The following is a 26,331-nucleotide window of genomic DNA, read 5'->3' on the forward strand; positions in this document are numbered from 1 at the left end:
ATGACGGTCCCGCGGATGGGAGGGTATGAGAGGCGGGACCAAAGTCTTCCCCGCTTCTCGGCGCTGGCGAGTCCGGGACTAGGGCTGGAGAGATCGCCGGGGAGCATCGTCACCACTCCTGCACGGAGCCTCGCCTGGCCGAATACTGCACAGTGCACACGTCGGGATTGCAAAACATTCCTGAGAAATATACCTGCTATTTATGGCATGTGGCTGGTAACTTTACTCCTGCTGTATTCTTTTCAAGAAGGTATTTATTAAAAGTATTTATTGCTGATTTTTTTCCCCTTCTTCTTGTAATGTCGAAATAAAATGTGCAATTTTTAAAAATGTAATTTAAGTTGACTTGTTTGTGGGAATTGTTTCCAATGGCGTCGCTTTGATCAAAAATAGCAGTTGCAAGTTTCATTTCATGCGTTATTTTATTGCGCTCTCGCATTACATCTGTATGTTTCGAAGTTTCTTTATCTGTCGAAAACTAATAAAACTTCGCTCAATATCTGGTTTGGTTGTTTACAATATAGAAAAGTGTTTCTTTAGTTGGCGATTAACGACAGATAAGCTCGTGAGCTTGTGTTGGGTTTGCATGTTCCCGTGCGCAAAGATGGGAGAGATAGCATGATTTGTATGCAAGATATGAATATGCTGTTGAGATATTAATATGTAAAACGGGAGAGAAGGCAGGGAGCAGATTTTTGCATCGATCCTCTGCATTTGAGATACACTTTTGGCCTTCTGTAAGATGTTTGGTGGAAAAAGTAGAGTTGGTCAGTGAGGTGTGAATTCGTTTGGTCCCGTTGTAGCCTACTTTATATGTCCGAAGTGTTGCTGTGCTCGAAAAGGGGATGCAAATTTCTTCCCGTCTGTCTCTTGGGATTTGAATATGTCTGTTCATGGCTTAAATACCGTTGGACCTGTTTACATGCCCTAAGGAAAGGGAATAATTAGTATTTTGCCATAAAATCTTTATATGTTTTCAGAGCATAGATTTTCTGCATAGATCATCTGGAAATATAATGGCATATGCAGCCTCATTTCCAATTAGCGCTGGTGCAATTAGTGGTCCTCCATTTTCTGTGCCAACAGATCCCTGGTTTGACTGTGCTGATGGTGGGTTTGATATGGCAAATTTGCATTTGTGTAAGTGCAAACGGAATGTACGGTTTATGTTAACCATGATTACGGTTATTTAATTACTAATTTAATTATTTGTGTCCCTCAATTCCTGACAATGTTTATTTTTATTCTCTCTTCAATAAAAATTGTTTGACACCCCCATCAACACCCTCCCCTTCCCCCACCCGTCAGCCTTGCATATATATGCTTTCAGTTTTTGCTCATATTTTTCCTACATTATCTTGTAAAATATGTCTGAAAGAAATCACTTTCCCGCCCTCAGTGTCCCGGTTTTGAAGTGTGTGTCCTTCATCTGAGATTGCTTTGTCAAGTATTGCTTTTTATTTACCCACCACCATCAATTCAACTTGAAATACTCTACCTGGTTTTACAAGGGCTTGAGTTTAGTACGGTTTATATTTTGATAAGTGGAATCCACGCTTCAGTTTATTTTTACATTTCATTTACAATGTCATTTGAATGAGGATGTAAGGTCAGGATTATTGTATCTATCCCTCTCTGTTTCTCTGTCTCTGTTTATAAGAGAGAAATGTGGTGTGTATTAATGTGTGTTTGTGTATGTTTGTGTGTGGGGGAGGAAGGGTGCAGTAGGGCGTAAAGTGCGTAAATACGGAATACGGAGGTCACAAACAAACTTATTTTATTCTGTTTTCATTTTAATTTCTGGTAGAGTAATTATAGGTTTAATTGAGGTATATTCTGTCAATTTCACACGATATTTCTTATCATGTATCTTGAGCTCTGATGACATGGTCGATAGGAGATGTAAAACGCACATCAATTATCATACATGCATATGCATTAGGACTGCGTATTTTCCGAGCGGGCCGCGCCTCCATTTTTTTTTTTTTTTTTTCTATTTCAAGGAATGCAGAAGCATATATATAAAAAATGTAAATAATTATAATAATATTTTTTTTCTCCACATTTCATGGAATAATTGTATGTTTTCATTGGAGCACGTTTTAGTCGTTTATTTTAGTTAGAATTTATCAGCCATTTAAAATACATTATTATGCGTTATCGTGACCCGGGCAAGTTGTAGCGTATTACCCCCACTGCCTTCACACCTGAACCCCGGGCTTACGAGCGGGAGGGGAACCAGATCCAGTGTAAAGTCTCTAGGGTCAGCTTGTCTTTTTATGGAAATGAAACGAAATGAAATGGAAAAACGCACCGACGGATGCAACAATATTATCTGTGGAAATTGCTATTGATATTTGCATTGTGAGATATAATTTGACATTGCTGATTTGAATAATTTATTTAATAATACTATTAAAAATATTATATTATTATTATTACCATTATTATATCTGTTTAATTATTATTTTAATGATATGAATAGGCCTAGCAATTATTACGAATAATAAAAACATAATAAATTATTAATTGTTTTTTAATTTTTTTATTTATGGTCTTAAAATGTAAAAATGTATTATTAATCCATGTTTTTGTCCAGATGTGGTAGTCTTATAGCATGATAAGTCTACAGCCCTAAATCTGTTTATAAAATATCAAATAACAATTGATTTGTTAATAGCCTACATTTTTTTTTATCTTTTTTCCTTTCGTGAGACAATATTCTTTATATATTGTCTATATATCTTATATAATACTGTACTAAACTTTAGAAAATGCATAGCTAATATGATTATGACTAATAAAAACATTAATAATTTTGGGTGGAATTAATTATTTATTTTATTCCTTTCATGCAATTCATGACCATTTTTGCTTCAATGCTGAATAAGGAATAAAGAGCAGGCTGTTCGGTGTGTGTGTGTGTGTGTGTGTGTGTGTGTGTGTGTGTGTGTGTGTGTGTGTGTGTGTCCAATATTTATTTTAAGGATCAGCAGTCGTCAGGTCGTCAAATTTGTGTGGTGGCTGCGATATTATCCGGTCTAATCCGATTTTTGGAACATTTGCCTAAATTAAAATGTGACTGAAAGGAGCTCGCCACGTCCAACCCATCAAACACTTTAGAGTCAGACATTATTATTATTATTATTACTGATGGGATGTGTACCTATATGTCTAATTTTAACCAGACCAGAAATGTTTAAACATATTTCGAAAACATTATTTGTGCACTTTCAGGCCATTTCACCTCCAAACTGCGTGCAATGTCAAACCTGCTCCTCACATCAGGACACCTCCATCCCATCCGGTCTCCCCCTCATAGAAATATGCAAAATTGGTTTCCTTTCTCTTCCCCCCCATCAAATCCCCTGTTCTTCCCAGCTGCGCAATTAGTAGATCTGCCGCATCCCCCACTCCAAAAGTAAATCAGGTCATTGGACATAAGGACTCCATTTATTTCTCTCTCTCTCTCTCTCTCTCTCTCTCTCTCTCTCTCTCTCTCTCTCTCTCTCTCTCTCTCTCTCTATTTCGTTATTGTCATCATATGCACCTGTTCCTCCCCTTTGCCGTAATTTCTGAGTAGACATGAGTGCATTTTAACAAGACACTTCCTCTATACAAATGAAGAGTCACTGTGTATGACAGCATCACGAGTCACATGTTGCCGACAGTTTACTCCATAAACTGTGTAGTAGTTATCTAAGTAAAATATTCAATCATTCACCAAGCGCAAAGTTCTGTTAGAGACAGGATAAGGTATTATATAATGCCATTTCTACGGAAAAGACGCGTCCTTGCGTTCCTGAGCTATGTTTTAAATGTTTGAGGATGTACACGTGTGTCTTTAACCGTTGCGTCGAGTCTCGCGCCTATCAGCGGTGCGTTTTAACGAACTTAAACTGTTCAAAACGCGCCTCGAGACCCTTGTTGTTTGTTCCATTAGGGTCCGTTCACACAGAACGCGTTTTATTTTTGGAATACGTCCGCGCTGTTTTTCAAGTTTTCTGGCTGTGTAAAGATGCGCTAGACGGACGTATTTGACCGTTGCGTCGCGTCTCTTGGTTTTACTCAGCGCCGCGTTTTTTAGACGCCATGTCAATTTAAAAAGAACTTCAACTTTTAAAAAAACGCATCTCGAGACACCCGCGTTCTGTTTCTGATAGTTACATCAAACCTATCGATCTAGACTCGAGTGTTGTAGAGCGACAATCGTTCAACAGGTAACTGAAACGACGTAGACTGACTGAAATCAAAACAATTGCTCTAATGACAGGGAGAGCAGAATTGCTAGTTCTTGTGGTTGCTTTTGGAGACTGCACCTCACTTAGAGGTAAAACGTGGCAATTTAGAGTTAATAAAGTGTTTGTAAACTACCTGAAAGAAACACAGGGAATTCCTTCACATGTACCCTTTATTATCTTGTAAAATGCATAAAGAGGACTGACACTCCACCTCAAAATGATTCCTTTTGAAGTCTGAGCTAGAGTCTTGAGCAAATGCTAAAAATGTTTTCGCTTTTTCTCCCCTGATGCTGCAGTGCAAGAATATAAGTGAGGTAAAAGAACCCCTAACTATGTCAAAAGCCCCATAATAAAAAGGATGATACTTCAACAACCTCAACTAAGATTTTAAACACACTGTGAACCCAAATGTTGTCATGACTGGGAAAATAAATTTGTCTTAATTAAACATGACTTCAAATGTCAAGTTTTGGGCTCATATCTCAAATAATTCCTTGAATGCAGGGGGGGCAAATACCCCCCCCCCCACCACCCCTCCCCCCATATTTATACCATGATCAATGGAAACATGTAGATGCAAACTCCCCATTATTCAAGCCAAATCTAAGCCCTTGCTTGAACATATTTTTCTTAAAAATCCATATACTAAAGATTTGAAGTGCTAAATCTCAAACTCAAACTTGAGTACCAAATTTCGGCTATGGGGAATACCCATTATACCTTGTGCTTGAATTATTATATTATGTTTCTTTGGTCAAAGTAAACATATGAGGGAATTTAAATAGTTGCTATTAAGAATTCATAGAGGGTTTAGCTCATTTGTAGTATTATTTATGTTGTTTTGTCGCAAATATTTGTTTGGTTTGATATCACAGTGTGATCTGTGTCCCCTTTGCTTAAGTTGGACCCTTTTAACACCATCACGGTTCTCCTTGTGGACTCTGAAGAACAAGTGTATATGCATTGCTGTGGAGAAATACGTTTTTTTAATGATTGATCTAGAATAAGTTAGAATCATCTTTATTTAAGCTGTTATTTTGTGACCTAAATTTGAGTCAATTCAATTAAAATTAAGTAGAAACAAAATTTTAATAGCAAATCTGAGTTGAGTCTACTTGCATCTAGTTACCTTAACTTAAAGGGATAGTACACCCAAAAAAAAACTAATTTCTGTTTATGTTTTGGCCTGTGTGATCCCGCCCACTGCCCACTCACCAATAGTATTTTGACACTGCTGGGTTGCCAGATTTGAACAAGTTTGCAGGCAAACAACACTGCCTGCTGCAGCCATTGAAGCCAGATCAGATCAGAGATAACAGATTCCACCCAACCTAAATAGCCTCGCCATCCATCTAAAAACCACCATGACCAAAGGCGTAGTAAAATAAGGATAAATATTGGAGATGCCTTTGGAAGATGGAGACAGCTTAAAGCTCAGAAATCCTTTAAAACGGACGCTGGGTTGGCTAATTTTCTCCTTAGCAGGTATGCATTGAGCGCCACCTAAAGTTAGCCTTCTAATTGATCTTGGCTACTAGTAGAGATGAACATTTTGAGTAAATTCAACATTTGAGTACTTGCATTCATACTCTGTGTATCATGTGCAGCCTGGTTTCAAGGCAGAGAGACACAGCCTGTTGCGTGTCCTCATTCTGGCAACCCGCATGAGCTTCTAGTCTGGGGTGGGTGGGGCAGACAACTCTCCAATATTTTGAATTTGGACTGCAGTACACTTCAAGTTCAAACACTTGTTGCAGTCTTACATATAGCACCTTTAAATTAAATCTATTTAATCACCAAGTTTAGCAAACTTAATTACACAAGTTTTGGAGACACCATTAATCAGTTCAAATTGAGGGAATGAGTTTAGTCAATCAACTGAGTAGTCATCTTATTAGGGTTTTCAGTGCACTTATATATAGTAAATTAATTTTATGTGCAGCAGATACATAAAGTATATGCAAAATGCAGGTTTACATGTACAGCATACCTTATTACACTCTCTGTTTCTTTCTCTCCTCTCATGAGATTGCCATACAAATGTGGGAGGCTACATACGACTGGTTTCCATTCCACTTGAGCTCACTCACGCAAAGCACTGAACAATCACAGGGACAACAGCGGCAGCCAAGATTTACTCTAATATACCAGAACAAATGTAATCTAAACACAAGTGTACATGTGTCCTCCTCAGCCTAGCTATGGAGAAATGCCTGAGACGCATTCACACAACTCTTGTTATTGCTATCGTAAACCAATATAACAGGATGCGGTGTACAGCTGACTTTAGATTCAACTGGAAGTCACTCAGCACCTGTAGTATTGATTTTTCCTTGACGGTGTCATGCATAAATGATTATTGGTTTGATAAGTGGGTTGTCTAAGAAAGAAATATAAAACAGCGGCTTTTTCAGAGAAAGTCAACTCCACTCTCTCTCTCTCTGTCTCTGACTTGCTAATCTCATGAGTCATTTTAAAAGGTTAAAGAAAACATTATGACACTGGAAGCTGTTAAAAAAATTGCAGCCTTATAGTGTGATACAGACAGGTTTGACAGCGGAAATGGCCCTTAAACAATCGGCAAATAAAATAATTGGGAGGCTCTGAGGCAAATGGAAGGTTGAATTGCGCTGTTGTTGTTCTAAAACAGTTGTGCATCCCAAAAAAATGTGTCTGCATTTAGAAATGTTTATGTAGGTGAGAGAGAGAGAGTGACAGAAAGAGAGATAGCACATTTCCTTTGCTTGTGTGTGGATACCTTTAGGGACTGGTTGTGAAGATCTATGCGTGTGTATGTGAGAGAGAGAGTGTGTGTCTAAGCAAATGCAGATGAGAGACTAAGAGAGCTGCATTATGCAAAACATTTCACCATTGGCAATAGCCTAGCCTATCTGCAGTACATATTCATACGCCATTTTCATACCGACTGCACACCAAAAAATATGTATATAAGTATGTATATGCAGCGCAAATGTTTGTGAATTCACACAAGTATGAGGGACTACGTAAAGGACAAACTGAGATGGAGGAAAATTTAGAAATTAACAGGGAGAGATGGTGAAAGGGATGGAGAAATTACAAAACATGATGAGCAAAGAAATTCTTTAAGCAGGAGACATTGTTTGTTTGTTTTGAAGAAGTGGGTGGAGAAGTATGATTCCTTCTTGAGAGTCAGGCAGATAGACTGAGACAAAACAGGCATCATTAATGGAGCAGTGCATTCCAATCCTTTATTCTTGTTTGGCATATGGTAGCGAGAATGGCTAGTTAGCCCTTGCACGCAAGTCATCTTCAAACAAAGAGAGAGGAAATGGGGTTATCATCTTTCCCCTGTCCTTAAGAATCCCCTAAATTACCTAAACCCTTCATAAACAGTCCACAGACATATAAAGCCCCGATCTAGGACATTTGCATGCTTTGTGTATTTCATGCAGTCGCTATGTGTGTTTTGTTTTTATTAAGCATCAAGTACAACAAATCTCTTTACACGTTTACATTTATTTTCTTAGCAGATTTTCTCCAAACAAAGCACCTTATAAAAAGTTGATGGTGTTAGCAAGTGTCGCTTCTCACACTTTTAGGCTTATTGCAGAACGTAAGTGTGTCGAAACATGACATGGTGTCTAAACAATGCAACGCTCCTGCGCGAGATGCACCAAAACAGGCAAAGCAACCATTTAGGGCATGTTCATGTAATGGGAACCAGATGGTAGATAGCTGTGGTGTGTGTAAACCTCATTCTCTTGACCTCAAGAGGTGCAATAGTGACTGACGCTAGAGGCTGTAGCCTTTAGCCTCCTTGTTAGCGCACCCGCCTCCCACGCCGGTTCGAGATGCCAGTTCGGAGCCGGCCGATCAGGGCCAGTTACAATGGTGCCGTGACCCAGATGGGAGTGAGGTTTAGGGAGGTGAGTGTAACGGGAGCCAGCTGGTAGATAGCTGTGCAGTGTGTAAACCTCACTCTCCTGACCTCAAGAGGTGCACTAGCGATTGACGCTAGAGGCTGTAGCCTTTAGCCTCCTTGTTAGCACACCCGCCTCCCACACCGGAGATGCCGGTTCGAGACACCGGTTCGGAGCGTGGTGATCAGGGCCGGTTACAATGGTGCCGTGACCCAGATGGGAGTGAGGTTTAGGGAGGTGAGTGTAACGGGAGCCAGCTGGTAGATAGCTGTGCAGTGTGTAAACCTCACTCTCCTGACCTCAAGAGGTGCACTAGCGATTGACGCTAGAGGCTGTAGCCTTTAGCCTCCTTGTTAGCACACCCGCCTCCCACACCGGAGATGCCAGTTCGAGACACCGGTTTGGAGCGTGGTGATCAGGGCCGGTTACAATGGTGCCGTGACCCAGATGGGAGTGAGGTTTAGGGGGGTGAGTGTAACGGAAGCCAGCTGGTAAATAGCTGTGCAATGTGTAAACCTCATTCTCCTGACCTCAAAAGGTGCTCTAGCGACTGATGCTAGAGGCTGTAGCTTTTAGCCTCCTTGTTAGCACAAGTGCTTCCCAAGCCAGAGACGCCGGTTCGAGACGCCAGTTCGGAGCGGGGCCATCAGGGCCGGATACAATGGTGCCGTGACCCGGATGGGAGTGAGGTTTAGGGGGATGAGTGCAAAGGGAGCCACCTGGTAGATAGCTGTGCAATGTGTAAACCTCATTGTCCTGACCTCAAAATGTGCTCTAGCGACTGACGCTAGAGGCTGTAGCCTTTAGCCTCCTTGTTAGCACACCCGCCTCCCACACCGGTTTGAGACGCCAGTTCTGATTAACAATGTTGTGAAACACATAGCCTAGATGAAATTATTACATTATATATACACTCACCTAAAGGATTATTAGGAACACCATACTAATACTGTGTTTGACCCCCTTTCGCCTTCAGAACTGCCTTAATTCTACGTGGCATTGATTCAACAAGGTGCTGAAAGCATTCTTTTGAAATGTTGGCCCATATTGATAGGATAGCATCTTGCAGTTGATGGAGATTTGTGGGATGCACATCCAGGGCACGAAGCTCCCGTTCCACCACATCCCAAAGATGCTCTATTGGGTTGAGATCTGGTGACTGTGGGGGCCATTTTAGTACAGTGAACTCATTGTCATGTTCAAGAAACCAATTTGAAATGATTCGAGCTTTGTGACATGGTGCATTATCCTGCTGGAAGTAGCCATCAGAGGATGGGTACATGGTGGCCATAAAGGGATGGACATGGTCAGAAACAATGCTCAGGTAGGCCGTGGCATTTAAACGATGCCCAATTGGCACTAAGGGGCCTAAAGTGTGCCAAGAAAACATCCCCCACACCATTACACCACCACCACCAGCCTGCACAGTGGTAACAAGGCATGATGGATCCATGTTCTCATTGTGTTTACGCCAAATTCTGACTCTACCATCTGAATGTCTCAACAGAAATCGAGACTCATCAGACCAGGCAACATTTTTCCAGTCTTCAACTGTCCAATTTTGGTGAGCTCTTGCCAATTGTAGCCTCTTTTTCCTATTTGTAGTGGAGATGAGTGGTACCCGGTGGGGTCTTCCGCTGTTGTAGCCCATCCGCCTCAAAAGTTGCTCTTCTATCAGCTTGAATCAGTCGGCCCATTCTCCTCTGACCTCTAGCATCAACAAGGCATTTTCGCCCACAGGACTGCCGTATACTGGATGTTTTTCCCTTTTCACACCATTCTTTGTAAACCCTAGAAATGGTTGTGCTTGAAAATCCCAGTAACTGAGCAGATTGTGAAATACTCAGACCGGCACGTCTGGCACCAACAACCATGCCACGCTCAAAATTGCTTAAATCACCTTTCTTTCCCATTCTGACATTCAGTTTGGAGTTCAGGAGATTGTCTTGACCAGGACCACACCCCTAAATGCATTGAAGCAACTGCCATGTGATTGGTTGATTAGATAATTGCATTAATGAGAAATTGAACAGGTGTTCCTAATAATCCTTTAGGTGAGTGTATATATATATATATATATATATATATATATATATATATATATATATATATATATATATATATATGTAGATTAAAATATATTTTTGTATTCATGTGACGGGTTTGAGTTGTTAAACTTGACCATACCCCTCTGATTATAATACTCTATAATACTATAATACAAATTATGATATTTCTTATCATTATTTCTTAATATTTCCTTTTTCTGCACCACAGAGTTGAAGAAAGCTGAATGATGTAATTTCTGTTAATAATGTCACATATTGGTTGAACCAAACTTTTTATTGGCTGGTTTATTGAAAATGGTTGGTGTGATGGGGTTGAGTTCAGATTGATGGACAAAAGTTTATAGCCTGGTTATTATAAAAAATCATGCATTTTTCAGTAAAATATCTTTCTCAGCAAAGTAACACAAGTCAGTGTTTACATTAATGACAAAAATTATAGGCAGTGTGCACATTCTATTAATTATTTTCTAGGTACAAATTCAGTCAAGTTCCTCAGGGACATGACAAAATGCTTGGTATAAAATAGAAAGAAGATTATTTTTTTGAATTAAGATTATTTTAATGTAATAATTATTTTAATTTATTATAGTGGACATATCAAATACTGAAAAAAGCTTTTAACATTTCATTTTAGTGAACCACTACTTTAAAAAGTCTGGGGGCCTGGAATTCTACAGAATCCCAGGAATGACCCTCAAATAAATGCTATTTTCTCTGTGTAAAAAATGTGTCTGCTGAAAGGCACGTATCTCAGAAAATGTTTCGAGAACACGTAAAACTCTTTTCTAGATTACTAAATTAATAGAAAATAACATAATAACCACCTTTAGCACCATATATAGAATTGTATCATTACACATCTGTTAGTGAACTGTTCGTTGTTTTAATTGGACTAATTGGATTTTTGTAAGCGAACGTGGACATACACGGTTTTCTTATCATGGGTTCCAATGGCGCATATCCAGTCACAGACTCGAGTCTAACTGTTCGTCTTCCCAGAATTCAGTTGGTAGGTCATGGATTGCGAGATAATTTATTTTTGGATATAATATGAGCTTTCACTTACTATTTTAGATCTAAATAAGTTTTATGACTAGGGTTTCTAGTTTCTATATTGTTGAGTGGAAAGTTTGGTTTCAAGACGCATTTTCGTGTCCAACTCATAAATTGAATTAGCTTTCACTCATGGTTTTGTTAAGATGGAACTCTGGCAACCGTATATGTCTGGTATAGTCTACATTTTAATGCTACCTGACATTGTTCATGCATGAATGCTTTGGTTGTCAGGGAAATCACAGAGCCAGCACAATGTAGGCAATCTCCTCACTTCACTTTAAACAAACAAAAGAAAACAATATTGTTATTTACACAAATCTATGCTTTTGGACTCCTTTCATAGTTGTATATATTTTAACACTATTTTAAAAGAACAAGAAGAAATACTTTACCTTGGTGGTGATGTTATAGATAGTATATAGTTGACGCTCTTCAAAGCATAAGGGCGGGACATACGCGGTTTTGATGGACACTTCTCAAGGCCAATGGAGATACTTGTTTAACAGATTTAGCCTGATTAAACATCTTTTCTTTGGTCATTTTGACGCACAATTCAAAAGAGGCCATTTGGCGCATTCTGTGTATAAATGAGGAAACTTGTATTAATGATAATTCCCATAGTATGTGATGCAACAAAATAGCAGAAAACGTGTGTAGACTTTGTGTGCAGAATATCTGTCTGTCTCAAAGTAATAAGTGCAGATTATTTCAGATAAACAGTAACTCAGAAAACATATCGTAACATACAGTTCTGCTCATAGAAATCGAGTTAACTAGTTGTATCTGCTTAAGTGCGTTGGGGGAACCCCAAAGTCTAATATAGACGGAAACCTCACTATTGCAGCTCATTAACTACAGCTCTATTTGAACCAACATAGTTAGAACGAAGGATGTGTGACATAGTTATTATGGATTTTATTATGGATCGTATTATGTTGGTTAAGCAGTGAGTTACGTTGTTGTACAGTAAACGTAACCCAGATTAGAGTTTGTCAGATCAAGAAAGTCTGAGGTGTCACTAGTGTACCTTTGTTTAAAGCATGATATTCTTTGCACACCTGTAGTACCGCTAACAGCGACACAAGTGGTGTAGAGGACTAACTGCAAAACTGTGGCCTTTTTTTGTATTCCCCCTCCCTTACTTCAGACTAACCCCACCCTAGTCACCTAGACAGGGGGAGAATACCCCCAGGTCATCCCTCCTGGATCCACAACCCCTTACCCAGAAACCCACTGTGAGATTATAGATATTGCAATCTTTGTTATAGGGTTAATGCTTTGGGCTATAATCTGTAAAGGGGGTTGTTGGGAGTGGGGGGCAGGGGGGCCAACCAGCTGACCTATTTTTCATACCATTTCAATAAGAACATGACCATATTTCCCAGTGTTCTCTGAGTGTTTTGTCCAGATCTACTAAAGATATATAACAGATCTCAAATTGATGTGTTGTCATGCAGGCTTTCTATAGTCATCTATATTTGGTGACATTGCACAGAGGCTGTATTTTGTTGTTATTTATCCAATAATAAGAGTGATATTTTTAAATCTTTGAAACAAACGAGTAAAGATATTCAAATGTTTTTTTTGTTTTTACATTTGGTTTTATGTTGTGTTTCCAAAGAGGGGAATGGAACTGTTTTCAGTGCTGAAATGTGTTTAGGGACCACTCTCGATCGCTGTCCATGGTTCTGAAAAGGTCTCAGAATTATATTTGACACAGCTCAGAAACCAGTATAGACTGCGCTTGTCCCAAATAACACTTAAGTCTGACAGCAGCCAGGGACTGCTCCATTTTGAACGTACATTTCAGGGATCTCTGCTGTTTAACTCTAAAGCTGGATCCCAGAGGTCAGAAGCTTGGGTCAAAATACTGGCTTGAAACCCCCAGCTTTGTCAGTGCACCTCTGGCACTGCATTGTGATCAGACTCTCCACCTCTGCGCAGCTCAGTCTAGACTTTGTACAAATTTAATCAAGTGAGTTCATGTTTAATTTCACCCAATATGTGAACAATGAAAAAGAGCATTCTCTTTGTAACCTTAGTCCTGGTGCCACCTTACCACCACTCTGTCCCCCACCTATCTTACCCCTCTCCTGACTTTAGACCTGGTTTTGTCTTGTCTCATGCCCCTGGCTTGCACCCACCTCCATAATTTGCCCTCCTCACAGGCCATAGTGAGAGGGGACGCGAAATAGGCCCTCCACCGTGCTCTGATTATCAGACCGGAAGACTCTGTGTGTGTTAAATGTGAAAGGAGATTATATGGATTTAACTCTCTGCTTCTGGTGTACAAATTCCAATCACATAACATATCCCTTCATGTTCTATGGGAATATAAAAAGAGAGAGAGAGAGACAGAGAGTGATGGATGGAGTGAGAGAAGGAGAGAGAGAATCCAAACCCCCACCTTACCCAGTAAAGTCTTTATCTCTAATCTCAGATTCTCTATCATCACTTTTTTCATGTTTTTTTCCATTCTATTTGTTTTGCTTGTTGAGTTTTTTTCTCTTATTCCAAATAAATATTATTAATGTGCTTTATTTTGCTTGCCATTGAAAAGAGTGAGCGATTCTGACGAAACTTGTGTAAATATATATTTAGGACATTATATTTAGGACGCTTAAGCACATATTACCACCCAATTTTCATTTCCTATATACATCCTGATATTTACTTTTACTATTCTAATTGATTTTACAGATGATTCTAATTTCCATAACCATTACCATTACCATGTACATTAAAAATATGCTGTTGTACAATTATTTTTGTAATTAAAATAAGCAGAACAATAATTAGGTATAAATACTTACAATTTAAATAATATATAATTTCCCTTTTCACGTTGCGTTAATGAGAATATCATATTCATGTATCTAGTTTCAGTGATGGGGTAGTAACTGCACTTTGGCTTTGTGGGGCAATATAGTCTACCTATCTATAGCACCCTGTTGGCTTTAATGCCATTGTAGCATGTCACCATTATTCTTTGGAACACAATGGGATTCACAAGAATGGGGGTTAATCCAAGCATTGTTGACACAAACCTGGTGGGGGGCATTAATTAAATGTAATTGCCTTAGAAGAAAATTCTCTTGCTTTGGGCTTGTGTCTCCCTTGGCTCAGAGCCAGAGCTGAGCTAAGCAATTCTCACAATACAAAAAGATACAGAGCCATCCCACCAGAACCATGTAATCCGTGATAGAGCCTGCAGATAATAGAGAAGCCATAATGCTAAATCACTAAAACGCTGCCTTTGAAGGACATCATTAGCTACGCTGCTAAATAAGCATGCACGTTAATTTATGCAACAGCCAATTTTTTTCTATTTCCTCAGTCCAAGTTTGGTAATATACCAAGAACGTATAAAAGTATGGTTCACATTAGCTGTCAGAGGTTTGTAGATAGCGGGGGTTTCTGACCTATTTATTCTCCTATCAGATGGCAGCATTCAGCATGGCTCACTCCACACACATAATAGATTAGTGATATTCTTTAATGACTGCCCTACAACTTCGCTGATACACTGACATTTGGGTTAAGTTTAGATAAGCATCTGTCAAGAACATAAATATGGATGATGGTTAGTTAAAGGGAACCGTGTGTAGTGCTTCACTTTGTCACTTAAAGGAGCCAAATGTACAATAAAAGTAGTGCCATGTGAATAGTGAGTCATATTCCAAGTCTTCTGAAGCCATATGATACGGTTTTGGTAAGAAACAACCCAAAATGTAAGTACTTTTTCAGTGAAAATATTGACATCAGTCATGCGTTTACAGTGCTTGTTTACAGCAGTACACGTTCATGCAAGAAATTGCGTTGTTTAGTGCTAAAAACAACGAAAGGTCTCTTATGAACTCGCATACCATTGTGAACGAGCTTCTGTCATGCATTCATGAATGGAATATGACGCATGATTCGCATGGACTACTTTTATGATGCATTTGGGACCTTTTTTTTAGCTTAAAAGTGTGGCATTATACACTGCCATTGTATTGAAAGTTTGTGTTGTACTGACCCAATGGGAACGAGGCAGGGCACGCACTTTGCTAGACAGACACCAGCCCTCAACATGAGCGTGAGGTGGAGGTTAGCCACAGTGATACACAATGCTTATTTTATGATGTGGTTAACAAAGTATGCCAATCAAAGGACAGTAACATAAAGGAACATTAATTTTCTTCATTTGTCGGTCAATGACAAATAAGTGTCCAAAATAATGGCAGTGCAACCACAAGTAAACCATCTGGACAGACAGATGAAGACTGTAGCTCGACTAGGCAAAAACCCACTGTAGCTCGACTATAACTGCACATGTAAACAAGTCAAGGTCAAGACCAAGTCAAGGTCAGTAAGTCTCTAAAAATATCACAGAATTTGAGCTTTTTATGACATGGCAAAGTTAGCTCAGGTTGTACAATGTCTAACAGTGCAACTACCCAGAAAACGTCTTGGTGTTTATTAATTGCAAATATATATACCATGGTCTGTTCGAATACTTGTTTGTGATTGGCTGGAATGCGTGCGTTAAAACCGTTTAATGCACGGGTAGTTCCAGTCAGTTTTAATCACTGTTCTATATTGTTGTGCTTACTCATCAAGTCATGTTGTGCCATCTTTAAATCAACCGAGAAGCTCTACATGAAACACGGAAAAGACAAAGTTTTCATCAGCCCCTTACTACTTATACAAAGCAATGTAAGGTTTGACATTCATCTGTTTTGCACGGAGGATGAAGAGAGAGAATGTAACCAGATTGAATTAAATTTAATTATTAATTAAATTAATTTATAAAATAAATAGCTAAATGCACTTCGCACCTGCCAGTTCTTTGCCTCCACATCATGCGTTAAATGTAAGTGCAGTGTAGTTCTAGCAGGAAGACTAGCAACTGTACATCATCGCACCAATAGCTGGGTAAATCCCAGCCAATCACATGTAAGCCGTTGCTTTATAAGTCTGCTCACAATCTATCACATTGCTGTTTCAGTGTGCTAACACAGCAACCTCCACCACCCCACCACCACCAGTTGAGTCCCGTCCTGCATGGGGGTAGGCTCCTCGCCCCTGCCTCCTATCTCCGGCAGGATATGACGGTTCCGAGTACAACTTCTTTCGGACCGCCAGACGGGGCCTATGCCAAAGAAAGACATTTCTTTTCTGTTTTATATTCATCAAATAAATGTCATCTTAAATCTCACTCAAGTCTGCAAGTCTTCCTGATAGAAAATAGTTTAACGCACACATAGCTGTGGATTATCCCTTACTTAATACATATAAAAAATTTGTTTTTGAAAATCAGATGTGTATGCTATACAAGGCATGGAAAAATATGTTAGTACTTTTTTCTTGATGGTTGTACCATCTGACGTTTTTCAGTTGGTATAAACCTTTTTTTTTTTAAAAACATATGAAACCAACATGAAAACACTTTTTCATTGACTCTTGTGCGTTATACTTGTTGTCACATGGGATTCCCCTTTTACCTGTCCAGGTGTTGATGTTAAGAATAGAATAAGACTTTGCGACTGACCGTCTTGTCTCTCTTCCAGTGCACAGCGAGGATGTGGTCTCGACGCGGCTGTACTTTGTGAATGCTTCCCTGCAGAGAGTGACCTTCTCCAGCTCAGTGGGGGTGTCCCTGCCCTGTCCTGCAGGTGGCGCCCCCCATGCCGTCCTCCGCTGGTACCTGGCCACAGGCGACGACATCTACGACGTGCCACACATCCGCCATGTTCATGCCAATGGCACATTGCAGCTCTACCCCTTCTCCCCCTCTGCCTTCAACAGCTTCATTCACGATAATGACTACTTCTGCACTGCTGAGAACCAGGCCGGCAAGATCCGCAGCCCTAGCATCCGTGTCAAAGCAGGTAAGATACAATCCATCCATCCATCCATCCATCCATCCGTCTGACAGACTGACTCTATCTATCTATCTATCTATCTATCTATCTATCTATCTATCTATCTATCTATCTATCTATCTATCTATCTATCTATCTATCTATCTATCTATCTATCTATCTATCTATCTATCTATCTATCGATCTATCTATCTATCTATCTATCATCTACAGTGGCTGAAGCTAAGAACTGGCAACTGCAAGGCCTTTGGTTCAAACCCTGTAAAGAGCAGGCCATGAGCGATTTTGCCCCTGTTTGTGCCCTATTTGTGAAGAAGGCACTTAAATATAGTTCAAAAACGAAGGTTCTGTCATTATTTACTCACCCTGGTGTGATATGACTATGATATGACTCCTTTCGTCTGTAGAACAAAAAAATTGCAATGTGAAGAATCATCAGTGGTCTTTTCCATTCAACAACAGTTGACAGCAACCATGGCTGTTGAGCTCCAAAAAGCACTATAAAAATAGTCAAAATGATTCATGTGGTATATTCTGAGTCTTCTGAAGCCATACAATAGTTTTGTGTGAGAAACAGACTCAAATTTAAGTCTTTATTCACTGAAAACCTTCCCTTCAAGTGAGCTATTATCTCAAGAACCGCTGTTCAAAAGCAAACTAGAGAACCGGATCAGTCTGATTCGTGAATGAATAATTTAGTCCAATTGAAATAGAACGAAAGGTTCATTTACAGTAAAAGAATTGTTCACCATTGACTATTAAGCATTTTTTTACTGGACTATCCTGCTTTCAATATCACAAGACAATGGATTTATTCAGAACGTTCTTTAATGTATGTTTCATATAAGTTTCAAAAGGAAAAATTTTATATAACCATAATGTCAATAATAATAATGACATAAATTTAATTGTCATTTAACAATGGGGTGAATTATCCTTTGAACCCCAGGTTGTTCCAGGGGGATTGTCCATGTAATAAGTGTACTCCAAATCACATTGGACTAATAAATAATTACTTACACCTGTCTGTCCATATCCTTAGTATTATGTGCACACTTATTTATAAGACTCGAATGGCATTGCTTTTCATCAGCTTCTCTCGCGGCACCATATTGTTGAGAGAAACGAGCACAGTCAACGAAGGCACAGTGGCAGAGGGGAGGCACGTGATGGTACAGGTGAAACGTGTCTTCTGAGTTTAACATCTGCAGTAACAGCAGAAGTAGTGCTCGCCATATTGCTAACCTAAATAAGAATGTAAGTGCCAAATGGATGTCCCAGTGGCTGGCCTTTTGACCTGGCTGCTTTAAAAAGCAGTGCACAGACGGGCACATGGCGCTACAGACAGTTGGCTGACTGACCCTCCCACTATGTGCCAAGGTCACTGCTCGTGAGCGGGACTGGCCACCCAGCAACAGCGAGGGATATCCATACACCTCCCCTACACACACACACACACACACACACACACACACACTTATGCCAGCCGGCACAGTCCCTGTGCAAGTGTCCCTCCTGTCTCCAAGTCTCCATCTGTCCTCTAACCTAGAGTTCCCATCTTACACACACACATGTTCTCCTACTCGAAATTTTCCAGAAATAACTACATCAAGGACTCTTTTGATTTCACACCTTTATAAATAACATCAGTGTATAAATAACACGGTTAAAGGATGGGCAAGGAGGGGGCGAGAACCGGCTTGTCAACATAAATTATATTTTAATGAGAAACTTAACATAAGAAAGCACAAACATAAACACACATGACGGACATGCCCGTAATTCTCTCTCTCGAACCATCGTCACCGGCCGCCTTTATCCCTCGCGCGCCTCATCAGGCCGATTGGGGACCGGGCGCGTGATATTCCGACCCGGCCCCGCCCCCCTCCGCTCTACAATCAGCTTAAAAGAAATAGTTGGTTCATATTGTGACAACTCATTTAAAGGAATGTTCCGGTTTCAGTACAAGTTAAGCTCAGTCAACAGCATTTGTTGCATAATGTTGATTACCACAAAAAATTATTTTGCCTCGTCCCTTGTTTATTTAAAATGAGCAAAAATTGCCGTTACAGTAAGTACAGTGGAAGTGAATGGGGCCAGTATAAAATGATAAAATAGTGTTTCAAAATTATAGCCACAAAACATAAATAGTATACATGTTAACATGATTTAAGAGTGATAAAAACAGGGATTTACAAGATTAGAGGGTTTACCGACATTATGTCGTCATGACAACAAAGTTGTAATATTGTATAAAACTTTACATAGATAAGGTTAGGAAGTGATTTTATGACACTAAAATCATGTTAAACTGTATAATGTTAATGTTTTGTGGCAAAACCTTTGAAACGATGTGTATTTTAATGTGTATTCACTGTTAATGTTCATTCACTTCCATTGTAAATGCCTCACTGCAGTGTTAAATGAATACTAAGTAATCTACTACAAATTACTTAACAAATTTAATCAGATTGCTTCAATTAAAAGTAATCACATTACAAATTACTTTATATTAAAGTTACTTTACACTCAACAAATTAAAAATAATGTCAGTAAAAGTAATCAGATTACAAAAGTTTAAAATGTAATGTATTACAGTACCATTTTACTAAGAAGTAATTAGATTACAGTGAGTAATTACTTTGAAATCAGATTTCAACCAACACTGTCTCTCGGTAACCATGATTTTAAAAATAAATCAGTTCATCTGATGTCACACCTGTTTTAATAGCAAGCTCCTCTTCATTTTCTTGACTTGTTTGGGAGTCGTTCCTTTCTGTGGAGATGTTTTGTCTCTTCAGGGTTTTCCCTGAGTCAAAAGTGATTAAGTAGCACAAGGGATCCTGCTCTGGCTTTCCTGTAAATTTTGGGAAGCCGGCTGGACTCGCCCGCACTTGCATGCTCACATGAAACACAGATGAGCGTGTCAGATAGAAGCATATTATTCATATTGCACAGTCCTAGACATGACAATGATTTTTGTTATTTTAATATTTCTTTGTAAACAAAAGGACATGTGGCAAATTTTTTTTTGTTTTTTGCTTTGCCCGCTTTTGCTCCCTGGTGGATGTTTTTTTTTTTTTTTTTTTAATTAGATGCTTATTCCATGACAGCGTTTTTTTTTATTATATACAAAAGCAGCTATATAGAACAAACATTTGCCATTTTGTGTCATTATTACATCACATTATTATGTATTGTCCATCATGTTATGGCGCAAAATAAACACCTAAATTAAATGACCGGAATATTTCCAATTTGTCATGCAAACGTTATCATTTCCAGACACGCTGGCCAGCACCAAAATATCTTAGCGGAAACTCTGGTCCATGCTACTTTTTCCACCTTACCCGGATTAACATTAAAGTCTCAGAGGATGGAATGTATTACCTACAAACCAGTGACAAGACAGGGGTTACTTTCACCTCAAATAATTACTCTAATTAATCAATTAAGTGCTGAGATGCTGCAAAAACTGCTGGAGGACTTAGCAACCCACACAGAGCCCTGAATAACCCAGTACTGGGGCTGCATCACCAGCCAATCAGCTCCTGGCACTGATGGGTTACCATGGGTACGGGGAGAGGAGGGGCAGGGTGTGGCACCCAGTGTCTCAGGTGGCACTGGAGAATGATGACAGCAGACAGCTCACTGTATGACACCTCTCTCTCTCTCTCTCTCTCTCTCTCTCTCTCTCTCTCTCTCTCTCTCTCTCCCTCTCTCTCCTTCCTCCCTCCCTCCCTTTTCTCACCCACTCTCCTGCATGCTGATCCTGTGCCAATAATAGCACGGGCACCTGTGTGGATAGCTCTACATTTATGAAAATCTCCCTATGAGGGCTTCAAATGAGTGTATGTGTTCCTGTTCATTTTTCATTTACCATTTCACAATGTCAACTCATAGCCTGGCAATTGTTTGTATACCCATATTCCCATTTCCAAAGAGACAGGTGTGTACAGTACGTTTGACAAGGTAATTTTTAGCCGATGTTTCATGCTGCTTTCCAAGACACACTAATCAGGCTAAACTATACTATACTGTAAGTCTTACATCTCTCTTTGTTAATGGCCTTCCATTTATGTTTTCGGCAGATGTTTTCTTACCAATATGACTTACAATATAAAATACATATCTCTGTACAGAAATGACTTTATCAAACAAGATGCAAACATGGCTTGTTCTTTACTTTTTCAACTTACTGACATCAGAGAGGTCAATACGTGATCATCCACATTCAAGCTACAATAATGGCTATTCTGTCTTCAGAAACATAACACGGTGAGGTAATGAGGAAATAGGATAAACACTATTCTTCCTAAACACCTGAATAATTAACGCCAAGAGTAAAGAGTGGGAAAGTCCACCTATCTTTGCACTGTTCCTGGCTGTGTAGTACCTACAGCTCTGCATATTTTTCAGAAAATTGGCTGAAGTTTATTTTTTAACAAGAACCCTGAACATTTTAGGCCGAAATTAAGAGTTTGTTCGGCACATTTCTGGGATTGTCTCGTGAACCAAATTGGGCTCTTTAGCAAGCCTGCTTAGAGTAGAAAAGCGCTGTTTCTCATTTTACATAAAAGTCTTAAAGGGATAGTTGACCCCAAAATGAAAATTATCTCATTATTTACTCGCCCTCATGCCATCCCAGATGTGAATGATTTTCTTTCTTCTGCTGAACACAAACAAATATTTTTAGAAGAATATCTCTGTTGGCTCATACAATGCAAGTGACTGGTGGCTAGAGCTTTGAAGGTCCAAAAAGCACATAAAAGCAGCATAAAAGTAATCCATACGACTCCATGTCTTCAGAAGTGATATGATAGGTGTGGGTGAGAATCAGATACATTTTTAAGTCCTTTTTTATTATAATTCTCCTCCCTGCCCAGTAGGTGGCGATACAACAAATGTGACTTGCCAAAAACAAAAGAAGAAGAATGTGAAACTGAAAGTGGAGATTACTTAAAAATTACTTAAATATTGATCTTATATCTTCTGAAGATATGGATTTAACCACTGGAGTCATATAGATTACTTTTATTCTACCTTTATGTGGTTTTTGAAGATTGCATTGTATGAAACTACAGAGCTCAGATATTTTTCTACAAATCATGAGTGAAATTTCATTTTTGGGTGAACTATCCCTTTAAAGTCACAAAAACAGAAAAGTGTTAGAGAGAGGAAAAGGTCATACAAATTTTTTATTAATATTATTTTTGTGGACACAAAAAGTACATTGACTAATATTGATCATAAAATTATAATATTATGATAAGACCCCTTTAAATGAAATTATTGCACAAGTAAAAATTACATTATTTTAAAGAATTAAAAAAAAATTTTTTTTTTTACCTCATGTCGTTCTCGTAAACTCACCAGTCACTTTAAACAAGCTTCACGGACATCAATATTTTCACTGAAAAATACTTAAAAACCTATCGTATGACTTCGTATGACTTGGAATAGGATGCATAAGTTGCATTTATGACACTTTTGGGTTTTTAAATTTTAAAATGAGTCACCATTAACTGCCATTGTATTGCAACTTTAATTTTTGGGTGAACTATTTCTTTAACACACATCAAAAGGTGTGCTTTTGAACTTGCTCTTAGCCTGTATTGGTTTTACATCAAGTGTCAAAGTCAAAATTATACAAATTGATGAAGTCAGTCTTATCAACTACATATATCATGTGTATAATCTCAATTGTACATTAATAATTAAGCAGTATCGTGTCTCAGAGTAATAAAGTCTGTTCTATAGAGTGGTTTGAGTTTATTTAAGGTCAGCTTAAGGGTTAAACACAGACCTTGCTGTGAGCTTGACAGGTGCGCTGTGGCATGCACTCACACTTCCTTTCTTTCTCAGCCCTTTGTTTCTCAGGGCTCCTGCATCCTGATGGTCATGTTAATTTTTTCTTCACCATTACATTAACAAGCACTATTCACCTGCTCATTCTTAATCAGTTTGGTTCTTTTTTCCCTTTTTATACATCACGCATCATGAATAAGTAAATGCTGTATTTGGTTTCTCTCGAGTTAATTATTTAAACGATAGTGATACAGGACTCGGTCCTCCTGGTGTGCGAGAAAGCAGAAAAAGAGAGCGCCAGCCCATGTTTCAGTCCGTTTCCAAGCAACGGATGAGTACAGTCAGGCATCAGTAACATTCTAATGATGCCACACATGAAGACAGAGAGTCATTTACCCATAAAAATGCTTTCTGCTATTGTTGTCGGCAAATACGTCTGTGAATTTTATGCATGCATTATTGAAGCTTTAGAGATGTTTTGTCTTGTTTACGCTTTTTTGACCGCTGTAAAACAGCTTTCCAATGCCAGGTGCAGCGTAATGGTTTCCATCCGATTTGTGATTGAGGTGAAAATAAAACTAGCTAATAGGGCCAGTTTGAGTTAGTTTATCTTTGGAAATTCAATAAGGCCAGGGACTCACAGTCAATCAATGACTGAATAAATGATTATTTGTAGACTATGGAGTCCTGAGTGTAATAGGGAGTTCTATTGATTTGTTCTATTGATTCAAATCTCATCTAAATCAGTAAGAAGGTGGTTAGTTAACAATGGCCAAAGATACACAGCCAGCATTTACTTACTTAGATGTCTTTCATTTACATATATGCATATACACCAATGAACTGTGGCTATATTTATTAATGGAATACTAGTTGACTACTTACTGAGCAGTATACATCTATCATGTTTTAAAAATGTTTATATATATATTTACTGGAAAGCAAGCCAAAAATACTGATAAAGAAAATGATTTTAGCAGAAAGAAATAAGGGGATGCAGTCTATCTCTGGACTCAACGATTCGAGACATCATATCAGACAAGGACACAGATTTTGCACTCTGTGGGTGACACTGGCACCTGGCAGAAACCATTATTAATGACCAAGGAAATTCACCCGCAAGCCAGGCGTTAATTATATATAGAAATAGAGGTAGCGAGTGAAAAGAGATGGGGATGGGTGTTCTCAGAGCGCCAGTGCGGATGAATGCAACGTTAACGTAATCACCCTCTTTTCCGATGGGGTAGAAAAGGAGAGGAGTTGATTTGGCCATGAACCCAATTGCAAAACCCACAGAGTTCCCTGAAAACATCCCCCAACTGCTTGATCAAATTTGTGCCGTCATGTTTGTGAATGAAATGCCCTTTCTCTGCGTGTCACATTGCTTCCCCAAAGAAACGAGGCAGAAATTAAAATCCGTAAGTAAATAGATGTTGATGAAAAACAGAAAACAAATTGAGTCCCTGAAATTAAAATGAAATTCAGAGCCTCCTTTAATCTGCTCGTGTTCCCCTGTTGCCCTGTCCTGTAGGAGGATCTCCTCGGCTGTAAATTAAATTTTCGAACCCCACTCTTTCTGCGCACTCTACTCTATTGATTTTGCATAAGGATTATGGTTGTCAGGTGCAGAGAGGGTTCCTTCTGTGGGGCAAATGTTTTTGACAGCTCCAGAGGCTGTGCGGGGTCATCCACTCAAAGTCTGTAAGCATGGCCAGGGTGATTTATAGAAGGCCTCTCTCTTAGCAACTATTTACAAAAATGATTCCTACTTCTTCTCAAAATGCAATATTAAGTGCTCTAAATTCGTTTTTAAAACAGTTTGTTTCCCCAGTCCTCTAAATTGATTGGACACAGTATGTGTCCAACCAAGTGTTCTGATATTTAGTTTAACAGCGCAGTTTGTGGCAAGATGTAAACAGTATACGTGTTAATATGATGTTAGTGTGATAGTCAGCGATTTATCTGCATTCCATTTTTTTTATTTGAACCCTTTAAGCTCAGATTTGATCATTCAAAATTATTATCAAAATATGAATTACTACAGTCTTGACCAACATGTAAGAGGTATCATTTTAAAGATTAGAAGCTGTACTTTACAGTGCATGTAGACATTATGACCAAAACTGAACAAGTGCTTTGAAATGTATTTTCAAGCGTTTTGATAACATATTAATATTTTTGCACTGTACGTACATATTGTAATCAATAAAAACATCAAACTGATTAAATAGCCATGTGCCATATTTTGTTGGAAAGCTCTCAAAGAGTATAATACAACCAGCCTTTTTGTTTTAGCAATAGATAAGTACATGTGTTTGACGTACCTGGTTACCTGGAAACAGGTTTTGCTTATATGCAGCGTTTTCGCATAAAAAGTTATGAAAAATGAAGAGGACATAAAATATAAAATAGCGTTACTTAGAGGAGGGGATCCATATGGCCACCAGGAGATGGGACCAAGTACATGATACAGACTCAATGATGGCTCAAATGGCACAGAATGGAACTGTAACGGAAACCGGATCAACATTCAACAATGCTTTAAATATAACTTAACATCAAACTGAACTGGAACATAATAACAAACGTTGACGACACACACGTATGTGTCTCTTTCTCTCTCTCTGGCATCCCCGAATCCTCCTCTTATCTCTCTCCCGCTGATTGTGCTACTCAGTTATTATGTTTTATTTGGTTGGAGAGGCTTTTGGATATTTGGAGATTTTTTGGAGACTATGATAAATTACTTTTGCAAAGCTATTGTTTTTTATAGAATTTTTGTATCAACGCAACATTTTACTCACAGGTGACATGATTGGTAAGACTACATTTCAGAGCCAACTTATTTACACCATGAGATCTATAATGCAAAATCAGGAACACTGAAACAGGAAATCCTTAAAAACACCTTCAGAGCTTAAAACCCCTATAATGTTTACGTCTTGTGGCTATAGTTTTTAAAACAGTGTGTATTTGAATGCTCATGGACTGGCTCTATTCACTTTTCATATTTTTTTTTTTTAAATATTAAATGGACGAGTTGACATTTTTTTTTTTGTAGTTATCAACATTATGCCACAAATGCTGATGATAGAGCTTAACTTGTATTGAACCAGAAACCTTTTGTCTTCCCTTTCTTTTCCACAATCATAATCAAAACTTACAATCCCCACATCTGTTTCTCTCCTACCCTTTCAAAAACAGTGTTCAGGGAACCCTACACGGTTCGCGTGGCGGACCAAAGGTCCATGCGGGGCAACGTGGCCGTCTTCAAGTGCCTCATCCCCTCTGCTGTGCAGGAGTATGTCAGTGTGGTGTCCTGGGAAAAGGACACTGTCTCCATCGTCCCAGGTAAGACATTCTTGACTAAGTTGGACTGTTGTGTCTG

General features: G+C 38.9%; 1 protein-coding gene across 2 annotated transcripts in view; it reads left to right on the plus strand.

Annotated features, from left to right (window-relative positions):
• Positions 1-26,331, plus strand: part of LOC127629686 (cell adhesion molecule DSCAML1) — a 171,421-nt gene continuing 145,090 nt past the window's right edge. The window contains exons 1-3 of one of the 2 annotated variants that reach the window (XM_052106891.1): positions 1-250; positions 16,821-17,141; positions 26,148-26,294. In XM_052106891.1, the coding sequence (XP_051962851.1) occupies positions 1-250; positions 16,821-17,141; positions 26,148-26,294 (718 nt within the window). The remainder of the gene's footprint in view (positions 251-16,820; positions 17,142-26,147; positions 26,295-26,331) is intronic. The other variant, XM_052106892.1, reaches the window with a different exon arrangement.

Source organism: Xyrauchen texanus, chromosome 36 (assembly GCF_025860055.1).
Source record: "Xyrauchen texanus isolate HMW12.3.18 chromosome 36, RBS_HiC_50CHRs, whole genome shotgun sequence".
In the NCBI taxonomy this organism is placed as follows: Eukaryota; Metazoa; Chordata; class Actinopteri; order Cypriniformes; family Catostomidae; genus Xyrauchen; species Xyrauchen texanus.